At 29.1% G+C, this 19,646-nt stretch overlaps 1 protein-coding gene across 2 annotated transcripts in view; it reads left to right on the plus strand.

The window, feature by feature from the left end:
* Positions 1–19,646, plus strand: part of LOC136973241 (mitogen-activated protein kinase kinase kinase 11-like) — a 78,245-nt gene that overhangs the window by 30,444 nt on the left and 28,155 nt on the right. For both annotated transcript variants that reach the window (XM_067267951.1, XM_067267960.1), the window contains exon 3: positions 17,365–17,545. In XM_067267951.1, coding sequence (XP_067124052.1) covers positions 17,365–17,545 — 181 coding nt within the window. The remainder of the gene's footprint in view (positions 1–17,364; positions 17,546–19,646) is intronic.

Genomic DNA, 19,646 nt, shown 5'->3' on the forward strand with positions numbered 1-19,646 from the left:
GAACGTATAGAATTATTCTTACTGAGCAACAGTTGTATACTATATACTGGATAGCAATACTTTTTATGCTATCTGCCACTATAGTATACTGGCATATTTCAGCTGAAAAATAGTCCTGTGGTCCACTAAATTATTGTGTCTACATACTACAAAAGTCTTAAAATAATGTCTTTCTTTCTTCTTATCATCATATTCAAATTTCTATGGTTTATAATACTATTGACCATATATTTAAAAATAAATTTTGAAATTTCTAAACTGGTTGATTTCTTCTTCTGCAGCTTGTCTCATTTTATGGTTTGTCACTGTATTTAATGAGGTTTTTTCCCTTTTATATGCAGTCACATCTTTTTCAACTCTTTTTCCTTCATGTCTACATTAACTATGTCTAGCCATCTCATCTTTGTGCTTTTTCTTTCACTTCCAATCTCCATGTTTATGACTTGGCTTTCAAAGTAACTTTAATCTCATGACAAGCTCATACTTTTATAGCCTTTCCTTCTTGTATTTTGTTGTCAATATCAGTTACTTTAACCGTATTTCAAACATATTCATTTTTCATTTGATCAGCTTTCATTCATTTTTCATTTGATCAGCCACACATCCGCAATCCTTATATGTCTTGTTCCTTCTTAAGGTTGAAATCTCTGTAATATAGGTTATGAATGGTCATACTACCGTACTGTACACTTATGTAATTTCTACTTCAACCTGACTGGTATCGTCCTATCGCACAACATTTCCAATTGTTCCATCTAGCTTGAATTTGGCCATTCACTTTTCTTTCCATTCTGCATTTGTTATCGAGTCAAGGTATTTGAAACTGAACATCCTTGATTATCTCTCTAGATACTGATAGTTTGCTGTTCTCTCTTTCCTTCTGATAGTTTTCTTTACTATTACAGAACATGTTTTGTCTTGCTCTTGCAAACTTTTACACCTTTTTCTTTCACTGCATTTATTCCTACTTTCTAGTTTTTACTGTGCTCTATTTTTTTCTCTGAATAGAGAACAATATTGTCTGCATACAGTTAGTTCCCTGGTGTCTTTCCTCTTGTCTACTTTGTTGCTGTAATCATTTTATAATTTTTATTTAAAAGAATGGGAATACATCAAATCAATTAATGCTAATTTTAGTAACTACCTTATTACATTTTTAGCAAGTAACTTCCCCAAAATACTGCATAGTTTTAAAATATTCATTACTTTTGAGAAAACGAGTGTCTCTTAGTAGTTGAGTGGGACCACTTTAACGAAAATAAAATGAAAGTCGAATGCGACAGGCGTCACAACAAACACCATGGATGACCTATTTTTAGCATTGGATCCTAATTAGCGAATTTTTTAGTGTTCGAAAAAACAATTTATTTGTGATGACAGTTTTCTGAAAATTTACATGAGAAATGTACTAATTTTCTGTAAAAAGGTAACAGGTTTTTAGAATCTTTAGCTGACTTTTTCCTTATTTTTTTTTCCTTCTTTTTGAAAACATCAGTATATTTTTACGTTGTTTTAAAATGTATTATAAAGTTTTTAAAAAATATATTAACTTCGAAATATATCTACGAAAAAAACATGAAGAATAAAGAAAAATATGTTTATAAAATTATAATAAAACTTTTATTTAGCTACTTAATAAAAGACAATTCAGAAAAGTTTTTAAATACAGTTTATTAATTTGCAAATTTTCCTTGCAGGGAACGAGTGAATATTTTGTTTTAATTCAATCTGACGGTAAATTTCACTCGTTAAATAGCACTGAAAGAATTTTGAAATAAAACGGACTCTTTTTCGTTTCCTTATCGACACCCTGGTTCGGTAACCAAGACCGACTCATCCCTACTTCATACACGTAATCATGTAGGCAGCGATGTAATAGATGACTTAACTGATAAGAAACAAAATAAGCATCACTCCGTGCCATCTCGCTACCGGAAAGTTGCTATAGAAACTCATAACTCAAATGTGCGCTAGTCACAACAGCCAACAATAGGTTGCCAACCATTCTCCATTAAATTGCATTACCCTTTCGTCCTTTTGAACATTTATTGTTTGTATTTCTTTAATTTTACTTAATTATCTCCGAAATATTACAGCAGATGACATTTCAAAACTGGATATGGACAATAGTTTTATTCAGACAATATCTTTGCTAAAATTTATTACACTCAAACCTGTTTTTGTGCGATCTTTTTTTGTGGGATTTTTTATTTGTGCGATTTGTTTTGTGCAATTTTTTTGTGTGGTATACCAATTTGATTGAAATTCATATACTGCACAAAACAAATCACACAAAAAAAGACCGCACAAAAACAGGTTTCAGTGTATCACCAAGTGCACACTTACATTGGCGCACGGGCTCCTTTTTATTCTAGAAGGGAGCGTTAAGGTTTCATTTTATTTTTAAATTACTCATTTTATCACAGAAAAGTTTTTTACTGATGACAAAATTTAAAATAAGAATACAGTATTTGTTATTAACTGAAAATTTGTTCTAGCGGATCGTGAGTGATTGATCGATCGAGTACCGAGATACCACTGTATTCGATATACGTGGTAGCATCGAGGAATTAATTAATTGCGTTAATCAAGGGATACCTGTGTATATATACTGTATATTTTATATAATGTACGTACAACGCTCTTTTTTATGGCGTGTGGGCACCGCTGACTATCATCCAGAGTAGTATCTTTGTGTTTATTATCAAGGTTTAGCGGTTATATTTGTACTGCTCTATATATTTATTTATTTATATACAAGTTATATCAATATTTATGTTAGGCTCAAAGAACGAAAATGCTTATTGAGCGAAAATAACGTCCACAGCACGTCGTGGTTTCTTTAAATCATCCACAATGCGTTGTGGCTGTGTTTACATGTGCCACAAAGCGTTCTGACTTCCATGATATTTGACCACTAACCACTACGTGTTGCGGTGATTAAGAAAAGCCATAACACGTTCTGAACGTTAGCTGATGCAACCACGATAGAGGGTGATACCACGCACAGTGGTTTGTAACTTGAACGTATGTGTTCTAGCCTCGAAACATTTTTATTTACAATTTTTACTGCTAAACATTAGTTCTACAAATTTTCCTAGAAATTTAATTTTCATACTTAAAAAAGTTTCAAAGAAATAAAATGTATGGAGAAAAATACACATTTGGTTTTTTTGTTTTGCTTAAAAGTGCTAATGATCAAACTTACATTTTTATATAGCGTTGATAAAAAATGCAAATTTCGCTGAAAGAGTTCACTCAATGCAACTCGAAATGTCACGGTAATAGTTCTTGTAAAAATAAATAACTCTGCCACATTCCTGATTCTCATAAAAAAGACTGATTTATTAATATAAGTTCCTGACAAAGTAATTATTTTTAGTAAATTAGTTGTTTGAGAATGTTGACATTTCGAACACCGCAACAGATTTTCGTGAATGGTTAAATGTTGTTGAAAAGTAACCATTTCCGTTCGTCATGAATAATTTTGTTGCCTACTTATATAAGATAATTGAAGATAAATAAATCGTAATGAAAAAAGAAAGTTTTATTTTCTTATCAACACCTCGTTATTAGTTAACATGTAGAACTTGTGGTGGCTTTTAACCATAATAAATCTGTCGCACAGTGGTTTTTAACTTTAGCAACTGATTTTTATGTCATCGTGTAGAGCCTAACGTTTATAACATTTTTATAAGAAAATATATTGAATTCTTTGAAGAATTTATATAAATATGAAATTAAACTTGGTAAATTATTAAATTATAAATTTCATAAACTGTTAATTAGCAGCGTGATTTTAGAGACGAGACATAGTCTCGTCTCTAAAAGCACGCTGCTGTCAACGGCTGCACACCTTAGAGGTATGAAGGAGGACATGTCAGGAGTTGCAATTTCGCACAGAGTATTTGTTGCCCAAATCATGCGCACATAAAATAAACCAGACTTGTCCATAAAATAAACCAGTCGGGACCGAGAACCGGGTCAAAAGAAAATACGAAATACTGAGACTGTTTCTACAACCACGCGCGAGGTTGAGATTTTGGCATGCGTTGCTAGCGCTCTCCGAGACATAGTCTCGTCCCAAAAATGGCTTCGCCGTTTTACTTGTTTTCATTTTTTATATTTGTATACTAATTATCTTTAAAAAATCCATTTGTAAAAGGAGAAAGTATAACAAAGTGAGAATATTTTCAAATGAAATAATTAAAGTTGTCATTTTAAAAAAAAACGTAGTTATACTTATTTATTTATTAATATTAGCAGTAATATTTTACATTATTTATTATAATTATACTGATTTGTGTCTCTACTGGTTGTTTAAATTATATCGTTCATCAGTTTTCAGTAAGAATTTCGTGCCTGATGCAAATGTTTTTGAAACTTGCCGTAAGTGTTTTAAAAAGTTTTTTTATTAGCGAGAATCGTTTAGGTTTTGTTCAATGAGTAGAAATTTAATAATCCATTAATTACAATTCCTCCATATCCGCGGGATTAGTTCCAGGACCTCCCGCAGATATTCAAATCCTTAATATAATGAAATAGTATTTGCGCGTCTTGCCGTAAACTTTGTCATTTCTAGATTATTTATAATACCTAATACAATGTAAATAGTTGTTACTCTGTATGTTTAGGAAATAATAACATGAGCGAGAAAGCCTGTATACGTTCATTACAGATGTGACCATTTCGGGCTTAGCTAACGGACTTCGTTTAATGGTCTGAAAGAGAATACATAGAATAAAACACAGAATATTTAAAATACAGTAGAGCATCGATTATCCGACCCCCGATTAACGGACTTATCGGTTACCCGACCGCGTTCTAGTCGGCAAATTCAAATGTCTGCTAGTGATGTGGCGCTACAATATTTGGTTAGGTCTTGGCTACTTCAATATTTTTGTTAAGTTTTTGCATTGGCAGCACTGGCTCGACCATGGAAGGGAAGCTAGTATTTAAACCAGGCCTAATACACTATACTAATAATGTTTTTTTCATACTTTTCAGTTATCCGACCAACCCCAGTCCCCAATTAAGTCGGATAACGATGCTCTACTGTACAAGCAAATTCAAGTTTTGCTTCGGAATTTTTTTCGAATATTTTCGATCCGCGGATACGGAGGGTCGATTGTAAATTAGCTTTTGACTGTACAGTTGCAGAAATTATTCATAGTTTTATTAAAATGCACTAGGTGAAAAAAACGTGACTCAGAAAAAACTCTTAGCTGCTTTTTAAATTATTTTTTGTTTAATATTAATATGTAGTTATAACTATAAACATTAATACAACTAAATGATAAAATTGCATTTCCTATAATTGTTGATTTGTTTATTTGCACATCAGGATAAAACATTTTCCTGATGTGCAAAATATAAGAAATGATTATTTTTTTTAAATAATAATAATCTATTGGAGTTAGGTACAATCGTTCTCCTATTTTGCGAAGAATAAAAATTTATTTCTCTAGTGATTGCTTGAATTTCCACATTCTGCCGTTTTCATAATCAAGGATCAACAGTTAGAAATTAACCAATTATCATTTACTTTACTCTCAATACGTGAAGGCTTATTAGTAAATTTCTAACTCTAATTCTTGGTTGTGGATACGGACATTAATAAATGATACTCAACTGTCGTTTTGCTCCTTTGAAAGATGTTAAAATAAAATTCTTTCAACCAACTCCACTTTTGAAACGCTATTTTTTGAGAAAATTCTTTCAATATATGTTTTATAGAGATGATATAGATATTCTATATTTGTTTACATACAGCAAAAATAGTTTTAAAATTCTTATTTTGTTTCAAAAAGTATGTACTTTATTTTTTACAAATGAAAGTTAAATATCTTCCTACATATTATATATGTTAGTCAAAACCCGTTTTTAGTTAGAACGCGTTTTAACTAGTTGAAACTAGTTTATACTGGATATCTTTGTTATAACTAGAATTTGTTGCTAGTCAAAAATGAATTTGAGTTAAAACTAGTTTTAACTAGACAAAACTTTAACAAAGACACCCAGTATAAACTAGTTTTAACTAGTTAAAACGCGTTCTAACTAAAAACGGGTTTTGACTGTAACATGTACACATCACTGAGAAAAAAGTAAGTTTCTGCTAATAAATGTACTTTTTTTGTAAACAGTGATTGATTTCTTATCAAACGGAAGTTAGATTGACTTTGTGATTTAAAATATTAGGGTGAGGAAAAAGTCTGATAATACCTGTTTCGGATGCCAAAACTTCCCGGATATAGGCTTAATGTATAATTTAGGTTTGTTTCAATTTATAAAAGAAAAATTTTCATAAGTTTAGGTTTTTATTAAGTATTGAAAATAAATTCGATGAATTTATAAGAAAATTTTTAATGCTGGAAAATTAGGAGTTATTTCAAATAATTTAAATATAATCTAGGCACAATTTTTGAACAAAAAATTTATGATGTAGAATTCTCACATTGTAGTTTAATTAATTAATTATTCTGTGCAAAAATTCTCTTGTAAATAAAACGATGTTATATATTTTAATAAAAACATTTATTATCATAAGTTATTGTAAATATGATTCTGAATATTATTTTAATGTCAAATAAATTTTTTTGCAATATTCTATATGAATGTACTGAAGAAATTATTACGAAGACCTATGTGTTTCAATGAGTAATTTTACGGTGTTCAGGGAACGGAACCGCTTGGCCACTGGTGGGCCTCACAACATGAAAAACGATTTAAATTTTATACTAAGGATCCCCAAACTTTTTAACTGTTGACCCTGTTCAAGAATTCATCGACCTTTTATCGATCTCCGTCTTTTTCTTCATTATTTATTTATGTTTTGCTATTACAGTTAATAATAATAAATAAATAAATCTTGTAAGCCAATATTAATCCACAAGCTGTTTTCAATAAATCTGGTGCAAATTTACATCATTCTGAAATGTCGTATGCACAACCTATTTAATTAATGATTTTGAATAAACCGTTTTCAACGGATTCCCAATCGACCACCGATCTCAATTTTCAAAAAAAATATCGCTGCAAGCCATTTGACCAAATACCATTACGTGGTTTTTAAAATTGTGTTTACTCTATTAAAGTATATTAAAACTTAAATCGTTTCTTTCGTGACTATTTGATTAATGGTATCTACTAATAGTTTAAAATACTGCTGAAAGAAATTTTTGTACGCAGGTGCTTTTTTTACTTCTCAGGTATACGAAATACTGAATATTAATGCAATACACTGGTTCCAATATGTTAATTAAATTTCGGGGTCATCTTTAATTAACATATAAATGAAATAAAATTCAAAAGCAAATATTTCCTATGATGAGAACAAGACTGCAGTGATAATCGATTACGTCCCGATCTCGATCATGCTATGCGAAACTGGAGCGAGATATTACAACAATTTCGGTTGACTTGTCTTAGAACCAGAGGCGGATCTGCATAGTACTAATAGGGCTTAAGCCCTGGCCCCCAAGTGTCAAGGGCCCACAAAAATTGAATTATTATCATAAATTTTTAATACTTGTTTTTAACAATGAGCACTTATCGTATAATAAAAAATAGTTACTATAAATTATTATTATTTGTATTAACAAAAAAAGGGGGAAGCCCACCAGTAGCCAAGCGGCCTTCGTTCCCTGAACACTGGAAGTTCGGTCGTGGGTTTGCGCCTCGCTCGGACGTGGAGTTTTCGGGTTTTCTCCGCCTAAATAGGGGCCTGTTTTCCTTAAAATGATCGCCCGTGTGTTGCGTTGCCATAATTAAACAAACAAACAAAAAATGGGTCCCCATTGGACTTCAATAAGCCCTAGGCCCCAAAAAACCTAGATCCACCCCTGCATAGAACAAATATAAAGGTGCATTTAGACTGTTCAATTGCGTTGATAAATTAAATTGAATCAATCATATTGAACGAAAGTATTTGGTGCCTACTTTCTGTTGTCAATTTGGACCTGGATTCACGAACGTCGTACTACGTCAGATACTACGTCGTATCTTTCCAATATCGTAAAGTTACCGGAAACTAAAGATGTTTATATTTCGTATTGAAAAAAACGAACGTATTGGTACTTAAGCGATTGATAACAGGAGTATGTCTTATGTTTTGTCTTAAGATATTAGAGACCGCTTCTGTTTTAATAGAGCCAATAGGAAGACGTTTGTTAGTGACGTATTTTTAGGATTTTGTTGCGTCAAGTGCTTGCCATAACTGAGGAGGACAATATTTTATTTCGTTAGAATTAAAACGGGTAGAGATTACTCTTAGGTAAACTACTGTATTTATGATAGTACCTAAAATAACTTCGGCCGAAAACTGAACTGAACTGAACTGAGCCAAGCGTTGAACGAAATCTTCCAAATTTGATACTGGTAACTATATTAACAGAAATATTGAAGAAGTTTGAAAGAAATTGGCAAACTAATAGTTTAAAAAAAATAATAATAATAACGTTAAGTTATAATGAATGAGATTTTTTCGTACGACATTCTATAGACAGTTTTAATTCCACCGTGAGGAATTCTGTTAATTTTTTTCGGCATTCGATAACATCTTAAAAGTTTAGAATCAGAAATATTTAAGACAGACATCAGGAAAACGATCGACTCAATTATCTATGGACAGAGCCAAATACTCGGACATCATCATTCCTGGTATATCGGCTTACGAAGGCCATTAGATAATATCTAATAAAACTGGTAAATACTACGATATCGTAGTATTTACCAGACTTTTTATAACGTCGTAGCTTACGGCATAATAAAAAGTTGTGAATACGAGACTTTGCATCTGGCAACTTACGAGGAATTTCGTCGTTACTTATGATAAAAAGCGTTTGTGAATCCGGGCCTAGATGATCATTTTTATTTAATTACCGTACACGTTTCAATACACGTTCAATTTGATTAATTCAGCTTGATTGAATCCAGCTTGATTGAATCGTGCAATTGAGTTATCTAAACACGCCTTAACATGATCAAGCAAACAGCTGATTGAACATCGAACTGCTTTTCCTATCTTTCATCGCCTGAATGTGAAAACAGCCTAAGGGTTATCTTTAATAGAATTTCTATTCGTTTTCTTTACGGTCTATTTGAAACTGACTATTGAAAAAATAAATTTATTATTTAAATCTTGGCTTTTTTTCAGTTAAGAAGAGCTGTTAATGTTTTTTATATTATGATCTAATTAACAATAAGTGAAAAATTTATTAGCCGAATTTTCATTTACACATCTGTATTTGTTTTCTTCTCCGTTTGTTGTATGAGACAAGACGGTTTTTTTGTTTAGTTCGACAATTTTTTTATTTCATTTTCATAACTGTACACACACAATTTTTCCAATATCAAAATCGTCAATAACATTCGCGCAAAATATAGTTTACGTCTTATCGACAAAGTTTAAATTTATTTTATAAAAAATACAATATAGGCTATAAATTACGTCTTAGAAATGTATAATTAAATAAAATAAATACGATTCTATAAAATGTATTCAAATTTTTTAAAAATATTTGAACACGATTTTAGTGCTATATTCGAATAAGTTTAAATTGCATATCTGTAGATTGTGTAATTAAATTTAATTAATAAATTTTGTCATTCCGACTGCGGATTTGTTAAGTTTAGAACTATATTAATTTTAAAACTAAATTTGCAAATTTATAAAATTATATTTACGATAAACTTTCCAAATTCTTTTTCTAAACCATTATAGTCGCTCGCCACATCTTCAATACTTTTTTTACAACTGTCAAAATTTGATAACCTTTTCGTTCAAATGTTAGTATTTGAATAATTTAAAGATATTACTTTAATAATAATATATTATTTATCATTTTATAATAGAATGAATGAATATAAAAGTGCTTTATTTTATTCGCGTTCAGAGCGTATAGTTGAGTGAGGCTTATAATGCAGAAAATACGTTATAAAAGTCGTTGTAACCGTCTGTAGAATTGAATTCAAAATAATAGCTATAAAACATGTTCAATAAAAAACAAAAGCAATATAACAGAGATGGATAGATTAAACTATTTATATTCATATAATATGTTTGCGATTTTTATTCCGTTCTGTATATAATCTCTGGACATCGTTAGAACAGAAGAGTGGCAACTCGCTGTTATCCACGAGTATGGATATTTGATACTCGAGTTTTCGATTACCTTGAAAGGTGTAAGATCTGTACAATGACAAAAAAAATTAAACAAACCATAATTAGATATGGATATTCTTACAAGAAGAAGACATACATCATTAATTAAAATTATACAATGAATTTATCAGTATAGTAATCTTAGGAAAGAAAATTTTAATGAAACAGATATGACTCAATGATATTTGACTTAATACGTACAATACTTCTGATTGAGAATATTCAATTTAAAGTTTTGTTTTTTCTTTCTTCCTTCCTGGATGTGGTTTAATTTGAATTATAAAATTGTCCAGATTAATTTTTTACAACAAATTAAATAATGAATTAAATTTTATATAATAAAACAACCTCAATTGATATTATCAGAATTCTTCAAAATTAAGTTATAATTTTATAAAATTAAAAAACAACTTATCTAATATATATTTTCTAATGTCTAAAAAATACTTTGTTATATATTTTGCAATATTTTAATGTTTATATATATATATAAACATATTTTTTATTCAATGTAATTAATGAAGATCGTAGTAGCAGGTCCGGCCATCGCCGGATCACTTTTTGCTGTCAACGTTTCCGAACACAATTCAAATCATCCGCTAGCGTGTAACACACACTGTCAACAACAAACCAATAGACTTATTTATCATAAGGAAAAAGGAAAGGGAATTCCACCTTAGGGGGATTGCTTTACCCTTGACAACCTCGCTCTCTTTTTGGTCGGACCTTTCTCCCATCGTACGACTCTTAATTTATAAATCGAATTAACAAAGTTTATAATAAATTGGCGATTTATGAATATAATATTCCGTAACGGTGATTGTCATTTTCTCAATTAAATTTTTTGTGTAAATAATGCATGCTTTTTCCCTATTTTCCTTTAATTGGATTTTACTCGTGAAAAGAAATCGATATTTTTTCGAAGTCCGTATACATCGGTTAAAAACATAGTTTAATCGTAGAAAATTCATCAAGCGATGTAAATTTAACTAAATGAAAATTTCCTCTGTTATTAACAAATTAATTACAGAATTGGTAGCGTCATTCTTCGCATACTTTTAATAAAAAGTTAAATTTTTAAAGGCGTGATGATAATGGCGAATTTAAATATTTTACAGTATTTAGTATTAAAAAAAAACTTTCGTAGATTTATTTTATAAAATGTACGTAATTTAATTGTTTTATTAAAATAATTAATATTCGTTATTATTTCAAATATATGTAGAAGTGAGTTATTTTAATAAATGTAGTACTTTGTAAGAACAGTTTATTACGAAATTTTAAACTATTTCTTACTGCATAAAATGGTCGAAACAGGTAGTCATAGCATTCCCGTTGTTGGGTTAACAACATTCTGACCTTGATACGATCTGATGTTGCTGTATTTAATCGCGCATCATAAAATTCTTCGAATAACAGTTAGCAATAGAAAAAATTTGTTAAGAATGCATATATATATATAATTCTGTTATCATAGCATTTTCAACTATCATTATTGTTATAGAATAACCGTTTCTCAACCAGAGTATCGTAAATCATATCTCTAATTTATTCAGTACGTTAAAAAATGTTGAAAATTTTTTAAAATAGTTAGTGTTGAATAAAATGTATTTAAACTGCTAACCTTCTTGATATTATTGAGAATATGCAGTCTTATTTATGTTTTTATAAGTTCTTTGATAGAAATTTTAAAAAAATAATAATAATAATGCATCCTTAAAATATTCTATTATAAAAACATAAATATTTGCAGAAAATGTGTTTTATTCTAAAAGGAATCTATCCAGTTAAATGAACATATAATATTAAATAAAAAATGTAAATTTAAATATTTAATAATTTAACATTTCTCTTTACTTGATATATAAATGATTACATACAAATTGTATATACGATCTACAAATATTTATGTCATATTTTATTTTTAGAGATACAGACTGTTAGTAAAAAAATTTTACTTTTTTATTTTTAATACCTCGTTAATAATAATAAGTGTTATTAAAATAGGTGTCTTGAAATTGATTTTATAATTTCATAACTTACTAATTAAATAAAATGTATTACATATAAGTTAAATGGATATCAAAATTAAAGACTTTGCTTAGTTAATAAAATAAAATGTATTTCTGTAATTATAAATGCTTTTATCATTGTTCTTGTCATAAATGAATTGAATGACGTGCAACAAAAAAAAATTTTCATTCGGTTTATTTAAGTTGAAGATGGCCAATTAATACAATGCCAAATATCTTTGTAATTAGAGGAACATAGTTTGATTTCCTTAAACTAAGCAATCTCTCAAATTAAATAAAATTAGCTATGAAATTAATGAATTGTTAATGTGGTTCTATTTTTAGAAACCTTTATATTTTACAACAGAATTTAAATACTTAAGGTTTCCATTAGATAATGATGAATAGCATTAATACATAAAGTATTTAAAATGATATATTTTATATATACAAGTGTAACATTGGCAATATGCAAAAATATAACTTAGAAAAGTTAAATTTTGAGATTAACCAATTAAAAATTAGTAACGATGTAGCTTAAAAACATCCCGATGGTTTAAGTTTATTGTAATTTACATTTAATAGACTAAGAATTGAACCTGCAGTTCTTACTTAATATGCAAGCACATTGCCAATTACTGTACGTCATTTAGATTCTAGCAACTATTGAGTTAACCTAATGTATATTTATGAATCTCACTTTTATGTAGTTCTACTTTCCCATATCACAAAAGGAAAGGAATTTTTTCTTCCAGATGTTCTAAATTAATATATTAAATAATTAAATTATTTTTAATTTTAAAATAAGAGATAGCATCATTAGCTATTTTATATTAAATTTAAACTTACAGTACTAATTTAAAAATTATGAAATTATAGCTTCAAAGATATTGCTTTTATTTATAACTGCAGATATTTTTCATTTAAATAAATCATATTATACAGGATGCAGCCACATGCTATTTATTTATTACATTTAGTTCCAATTTACACCTCATCTAATGAAGTTCACTTCACGAGCTTCATTAGACATTTTCAGAATCCATGTAGTTTAGTCATTGATAAAGCAAATTAAAGCATGGGTGTGCAAAACTTTTCACATGCATTGACATCTCAATTCTTAAGTTCTTGTACAATTTGCAGTTTATAAGGGTTGAAATGAAGATCCTGATGCAAGATTCTCTTGAATAATCAATTTGAAATTTGCAAAGCCACAGCATATCAATAAGTAGATCTTAAACTCTGTGTGATTGCAGTATGGATAGTTTCAATCTTTGCCATGTCTGCACTAGGGTTTCTCATTTCCTAGGATTCCGGAAGATCCTGGGATATGATTAATTATTTTTAAGATATTCATTCGATTTTAAGATTTGTTTTATAATTATTTTTCATTTTTAAGTAAAACCTTAATACATCCTGCAACATCCAAAATAATAATATTAATGCTGTGTAAAATATGCATAAAAAATTACTTTTGAATTGTGTAAAAATTTACACAAATAGAAAAAATTTATTAATTTGCTGGAAACTGCTTACAAAAAAAATGCCTTTGCATTGAGTTGAAAATTTAAAGAAAAAATGAACTTAGATCAAACTTCTAAGTTAGAAGGTAATTTTTGTTACTTAAATAAAACACATTATAAAAATTTACAATAATATTTTGTATTAAGATTTTAAAAAGCAAACATGGTCAATACTCCAATCACTCAATTTGATTCTTATTTTAGTAATTAAAACTCCTGCTACCTAGAATGCCCTTTCCGATTCAATTGATGTGGGTGGAATCGCCTTTAATGCATTTAAGAGAAGATGGATGTTATGTGTTTTTCACCTGTAGCCTGGAAGATTTCTAGTTCATTTTCAAGATGTGTTTCAGTACTTCTTTTGCAGTCTAGTATTCTTGATTTGTCTACTTCAGCTGCTTTAATAGTGGCATCAAGCTTACAGCCCAATAATTTGGCAGTTCATTTGGCTTTAATAATCAAGTTTATGAAGAAAAACTTCATACTCGTTTGTATCCTTGCCCAGTTTGCACAACCTGGCATTACACAGTTATTGAAGCTACTTGGCATGGTTAAAAATTAAGACAGCATAAGCACAGTTATTCGAGATATTACTGGTTCTGACAAGTAAAGAATTTTTAGGGTCCTGTCACATATAGGCTACATATTGATATTTACAATCTGTGACATGCCATAATAAGCAAAAATTTAAATAACTAATATGTTGTATTTATAATTAACACTTTGTTTAATGGGTTGTTGTTTTTAGTTTAAGAGTCATATGCTATGTAGTAACTACACAATCATTACTTTTGAAATAGGCCTTTACCATAAAGGTATGTTGTTCTACATTCCAGTTTTCTACGTCAAACAACTCAATGATAACAGAATGATACTGTCATCTAACACATGATATTGTTAACTTCACTCATAATTTGCATATCAATACATGTTATGAATGGTTGCACTCCATAGTTATGTGATTATTCATCACATTATACTGATCATAATTAAATAAAAAATATTTTTTACATATACAATTACTTTTTAATTACACAAATAAAAATAATGTGATTAAAAATACAATAGCATTCTAATTATCCAAGCTAATGCAGATTGAGAATTTCTTGAATAATCAATCACTTTGTACCAAAATATTCCATTTATCTAAGTGATTGATTTTACAACAATATTTTTGTATTTTGTTAAAATTCATGATACAATTAAATTTTATTTTGTTGTGAGAAGTCACTGTAGTAAATTCTTTTTAAAACTACATGCTTCTCAAAAAGAGCTCTAGAATTGTTCAGCCAAGATTTGTGAAATGAACTGTACTGTATTATGTATTCATGTTTTTTTCACAAAGTACTCTTCCATAATTCATCTCTGATAATACAGTAGGTGAAGTAAATCTTGGTTAATCAGGACTCTATTGTACTGTACTGTGTGTGTGTGTGTATATATACAAGTCAAAAAATTATCCATCCATACTAAAGATCATATATTGTTTGTGTACACAATACAGAATAAACTTATGATTGAAATTTAACAAAAATAAATAATGAACTAAATGTATTAACGAAGTTAGAGATAATGTTATTGGGTTTAGTACGATGTTTAAGCCAATACATCACCACCTGCCGTAAATAATCGGGCTACCTTTTGGATACAATCGATTAAAAATTATAAATAAATATAAATAATTTATTTATAATTTAATATTATATTATATTATTTATTAATATAATATAATATAATATTAATATTATAATATAATTATTTATAATTTTTAATCGATTGTATCCAAAAGGTAGCCCGATTATTTACGGCAGGTGGTGATGTAGTAATAGTTCTAAATAATAATTTTTTTCCTCCACAATAAAAAAGAAATATACCTAATATTTTTGTCTACAATTATAGTCTTTGTCTACTTGTTATAATTAAAGAAAAGAAAATAAGAAATAACAAAATCATAGTTTTTAAAATTTTGTAGGGCATCATTTTTTTAAAATTACTGCCTGACATTATAATGCTTGGTTTTATCAGTGAAAAATCATAGTTTCTTCTTGGGAGATTCTGTTCCAACTCTCCAATTAAAAATAAAAATGAGCTGAAAAATTTGTAAGAGCATGATTTTGAACTTTTTTCTATCATATAGTCCATAAATGTTCAATATGGTCTAGGAATTGTGCAACCCACTCCAACACTTTACCTTCTTTTCTTTTTAAGTATACATCCACTGATTTTGCAGTATGTTTTGGATCATTATCATGTTGGAAAATAAATTTACAACCCAGCTTCAAGTTTTTTACTGATTTTGGTACTCCTTTGGCAAAAATATCTTTATAGAAGTGTTGATTCATTGTTTGATCATAAAATTAATTCACTTGTGCTTCTAAGCATTCCCAGACCATCCAATTCCTTCCACCATATTTTACAGTGGGCTTCAGACATTCTAGTTTATATTCTTCATTAGATGATTTCCACATTTTAATGCATCCATCTGAGCCAAATAAATTAAATTCACTTTTGTGTAGCCATAAAATACTGTTGATCTTTTTTCTCTGTATATTCATTTGCTTATTCTATGTGCTTTTTCTGATTGATGATAGAAATGAGATTTGCACCTTGGTATTCTGCCACGAAAATCAGCTTCATGTAATCAATTACATATAGTCTGTAACATAACAAACACGTTCAATTCATTTTTGACTTCTTCAACTATTTTTACAACTGAATTTTTTTGTTCTGTTGTTTTTCACTTTTGGCCTTGCCCTGATTGATTTATGACATTTTTATACTTTTGAAAATTTTTTATTATGTATTGGACACTGGTACATCACATTTTTAAATTGTGATTTACTATTTAATTGAACCATTCTTCAGCTTAAACCATTCTTCCAACGACAAATACCTCAATCTCAGATCAGTTGAATATTCTCTGGATTTTTGATGAACCTATTCACTAAATCAAAGTTTGCATGTTAATTGATATTATATTTTTTCTATTAAAGATTATAACATAATATTAATTGAAATGCTGTTGTTGTCATTTTTTTTTTCAGTTGACTTTTAACTAGGCAGATAATTTTAATTTGCTAAATATTCATGTAATCTGTCCAGTTTAATATGACAACGATTTTAACTTGATTTATATATATGACAATACAAAATTCATTATTTCTACTTATGTTTTCATAAGATAATCTACATATAAAACAATTTTAGTTAATAGTTATTTAATACAGTTTTTATTTATTTTTTAATGTTTTATTGATGTTAATTGTAACATCAACTATAAAAATAATTTAAAAACATAATTAACACATCTTAGCTTTCTTCTAATAATTTATTATATTTAAAATTTTTTATAACTAACTCAGCAATGAAAAGTTCATTAGATAATATCTTAATAATAGATTAACATTTAAATACAAACTTTAACTTTTAACATTTGTTTTGGATACTTATTTAAATTTTCATAATAGAAAAAATGCTAAATGAAGAATGCTGATTTTACTGAATGTAAACTATCTTAATGTAAAAGTAAAAATTTGATTTCTGTAAGAAAGATAATCTTATTATAGTTTTTATATTAGTAATTAATTTAAAGCTTTTAATTAAATTTTAATTATTAATGTTTTAGAATATTTGATTATTAATAAATAAATTATGTATTTTTCTATAGTATTATTAAGTGAAGCAATTGAAAATGGTGATTTAAGTAACAAAACATTAAAAATTACTGATTTTGGTTTGGCACGAGAAGTCTATAAAACAACCCGTATGTCTGCAGCAGGTACTTATGCATGGATGGCACCAGAAGTTATTAAAACATCAACATTTTCAAAAGGAAGTGATGTCTGGAGGTATAGTAATCTTTTAAACTTAATTAATTTACTTCAATAAAATTTTTTAATTTTGAATATTTATAGGTGTGCAATTTGAAAAAATTGTAGACCTATAAATTCCCACTGTTGTCTGCCTGTCTGTCCTTCCTTAATCTCAAGAACAGAGTTAGATGAAATTTGAGACCAGATATGGAAATCTTAGGGGCAGGAGGCTCCAATTAACTATATATGAACTTCCGGTTTGTATCAGAAGTCGCATTATTTTAATTAAAAATTTTTTTCCTGGAAGGAGTTAGATAGGTGACCAGCAGGAAAGTGCAATGTACAGGGGTAAGAAACTACTAATTTGAAGAGGAAAGCATATATTTTAAATTAAATAAATTAAAAATATGATTAAAAATTGCAACCCGGTCATGTGACAATGTCACAAAAATAAGCATAATGACTAAATAAGCAATTAATTAATTATTTATGTCATATGAATCTATGAGCACCAAGTTTTTGGCTCTATGGAGAACTTATCACACACTATTGATGTCAGAGCAATCACACAGAAATGAGTAGATACAGGTTTATTATGATGACAGTGAGCATTTCAGACAGGCTATCTGTCCTTTAGTTGCATTTGTTACAATTTGGTGGGTTTACACTCATCTACAAAAATACAAGTGGCCTTTTGTTACTAACATTTGTGTGAGATTTCGAGCTCTTTTATGAATTTTAAAGCTTTGAAATAATTTGTTCATTATTTCTCTTCTTTTTCTAATTTTCCCCACAGTGGGAGATCAAGAAGTGACCTTTTCACACTTTTACTCTCCCTGCTGTTTGACCTACTGACTATTCATTTCCACCTTCATTTCAATCTACGAACAGCTAGCTAATTAGCGAAATATCATAATTTTGTACACAACAGAGGGTAATGAAAAGGTCACAGAAAGGAGGGGACCAACCTGGACATACCCATATACATCCTATTTCATTTGATTTTGTAACTGTTAAAAGCTGATCAGATGACCATCCAAGTTAAAAATTATTACCAAGGTTGCAATACAAACTCTGACCTTAGTCACTACTGGCAATTAATTCTGTTTGTTTGACAGCTGTTATCAATTTTATGAGGTAAAATGAGTAACAATACTGGATAGAAAGAGATAATAAATTTGTTGAAACGTTTGATTTCTGACAGTTAGTATAAACAACATTGGACCCAGATTGAACTTAGACCTCATTGCATCAGAACCCCCCCCCCCTGACAGTTCCCCTGTGGGGCAAGTATAAAAAGGGGTTGCAATCGTTGAAAGGAAGAGACTAGAAGGAGACCCTATTCGGACCTTTGCTTAACTCTCCTACCGAAAGACCTCTCGAGACTTGATCGCTGCAGGCTAAGAGGTATTTACTTAGAGTAGATGGAACTCTCTCTCTTTCTTAGTGAGAATAGTTTGTAAGGTAGAGAGTTAAACATAAGAATAACATATTTAATAAACACAAAAACTTGAGCTAGGTTACATTTAATTAAAATTTAGGAAAGCAGAAGGTATGATACAGATGAAAGAAATTTCCCCTATTAACTTGACAATAGATAATGTGACACTTTCTGTAGTGTCCCATGTCTGGTAGTCTGTCCTAATCTAATTTCTACTTTGACTAGAATTAATTAAATACGTGTCATCCTTGAGTACGGCGGACACCTTATCATGACCTCACTAACCCTCCCACTCACTTACAACATAAGCCATCCTTTGACACAATGCTGGTAAGAAGGGCTGAGCTCACTGCTCTGCCCCCTTGGCTCACATTTGGGTTTATGATTAAAATAGTTCAAAATTACATTTTTTTTTTAAAGGTACAGTACATTCTATTTGTTGCTAATGCATGGATGACTTAATATAACTTTGTGAAATATTCTGAAAATGATGTTTTTTGTACAAATAACAACCAGAGATTATAATTGTGAAGTAAATAAACTACAGAAATAAACATAATATAAAGTTATATACAAGATTAGTTACAAAAGTAAGAGCTGTTTTAAGAAAGGTTATGTACTTTTTGCAGACAGTCAACTCTTACAAACAATATTTGCCACTACAGAAGTGATGGTACTATATGTTGGTATCTGGTT

This window comes from Centruroides vittatus, unplaced genomic scaffold (genome assembly GCF_030686945.1).
Source record: "Centruroides vittatus isolate TY-2023 unplaced genomic scaffold, ASM3068694v2 contig_1074, whole genome shotgun sequence".
In the NCBI taxonomy this organism is placed as follows: Eukaryota; Metazoa; Arthropoda; class Arachnida; order Scorpiones; family Buthidae; genus Centruroides; species Centruroides vittatus.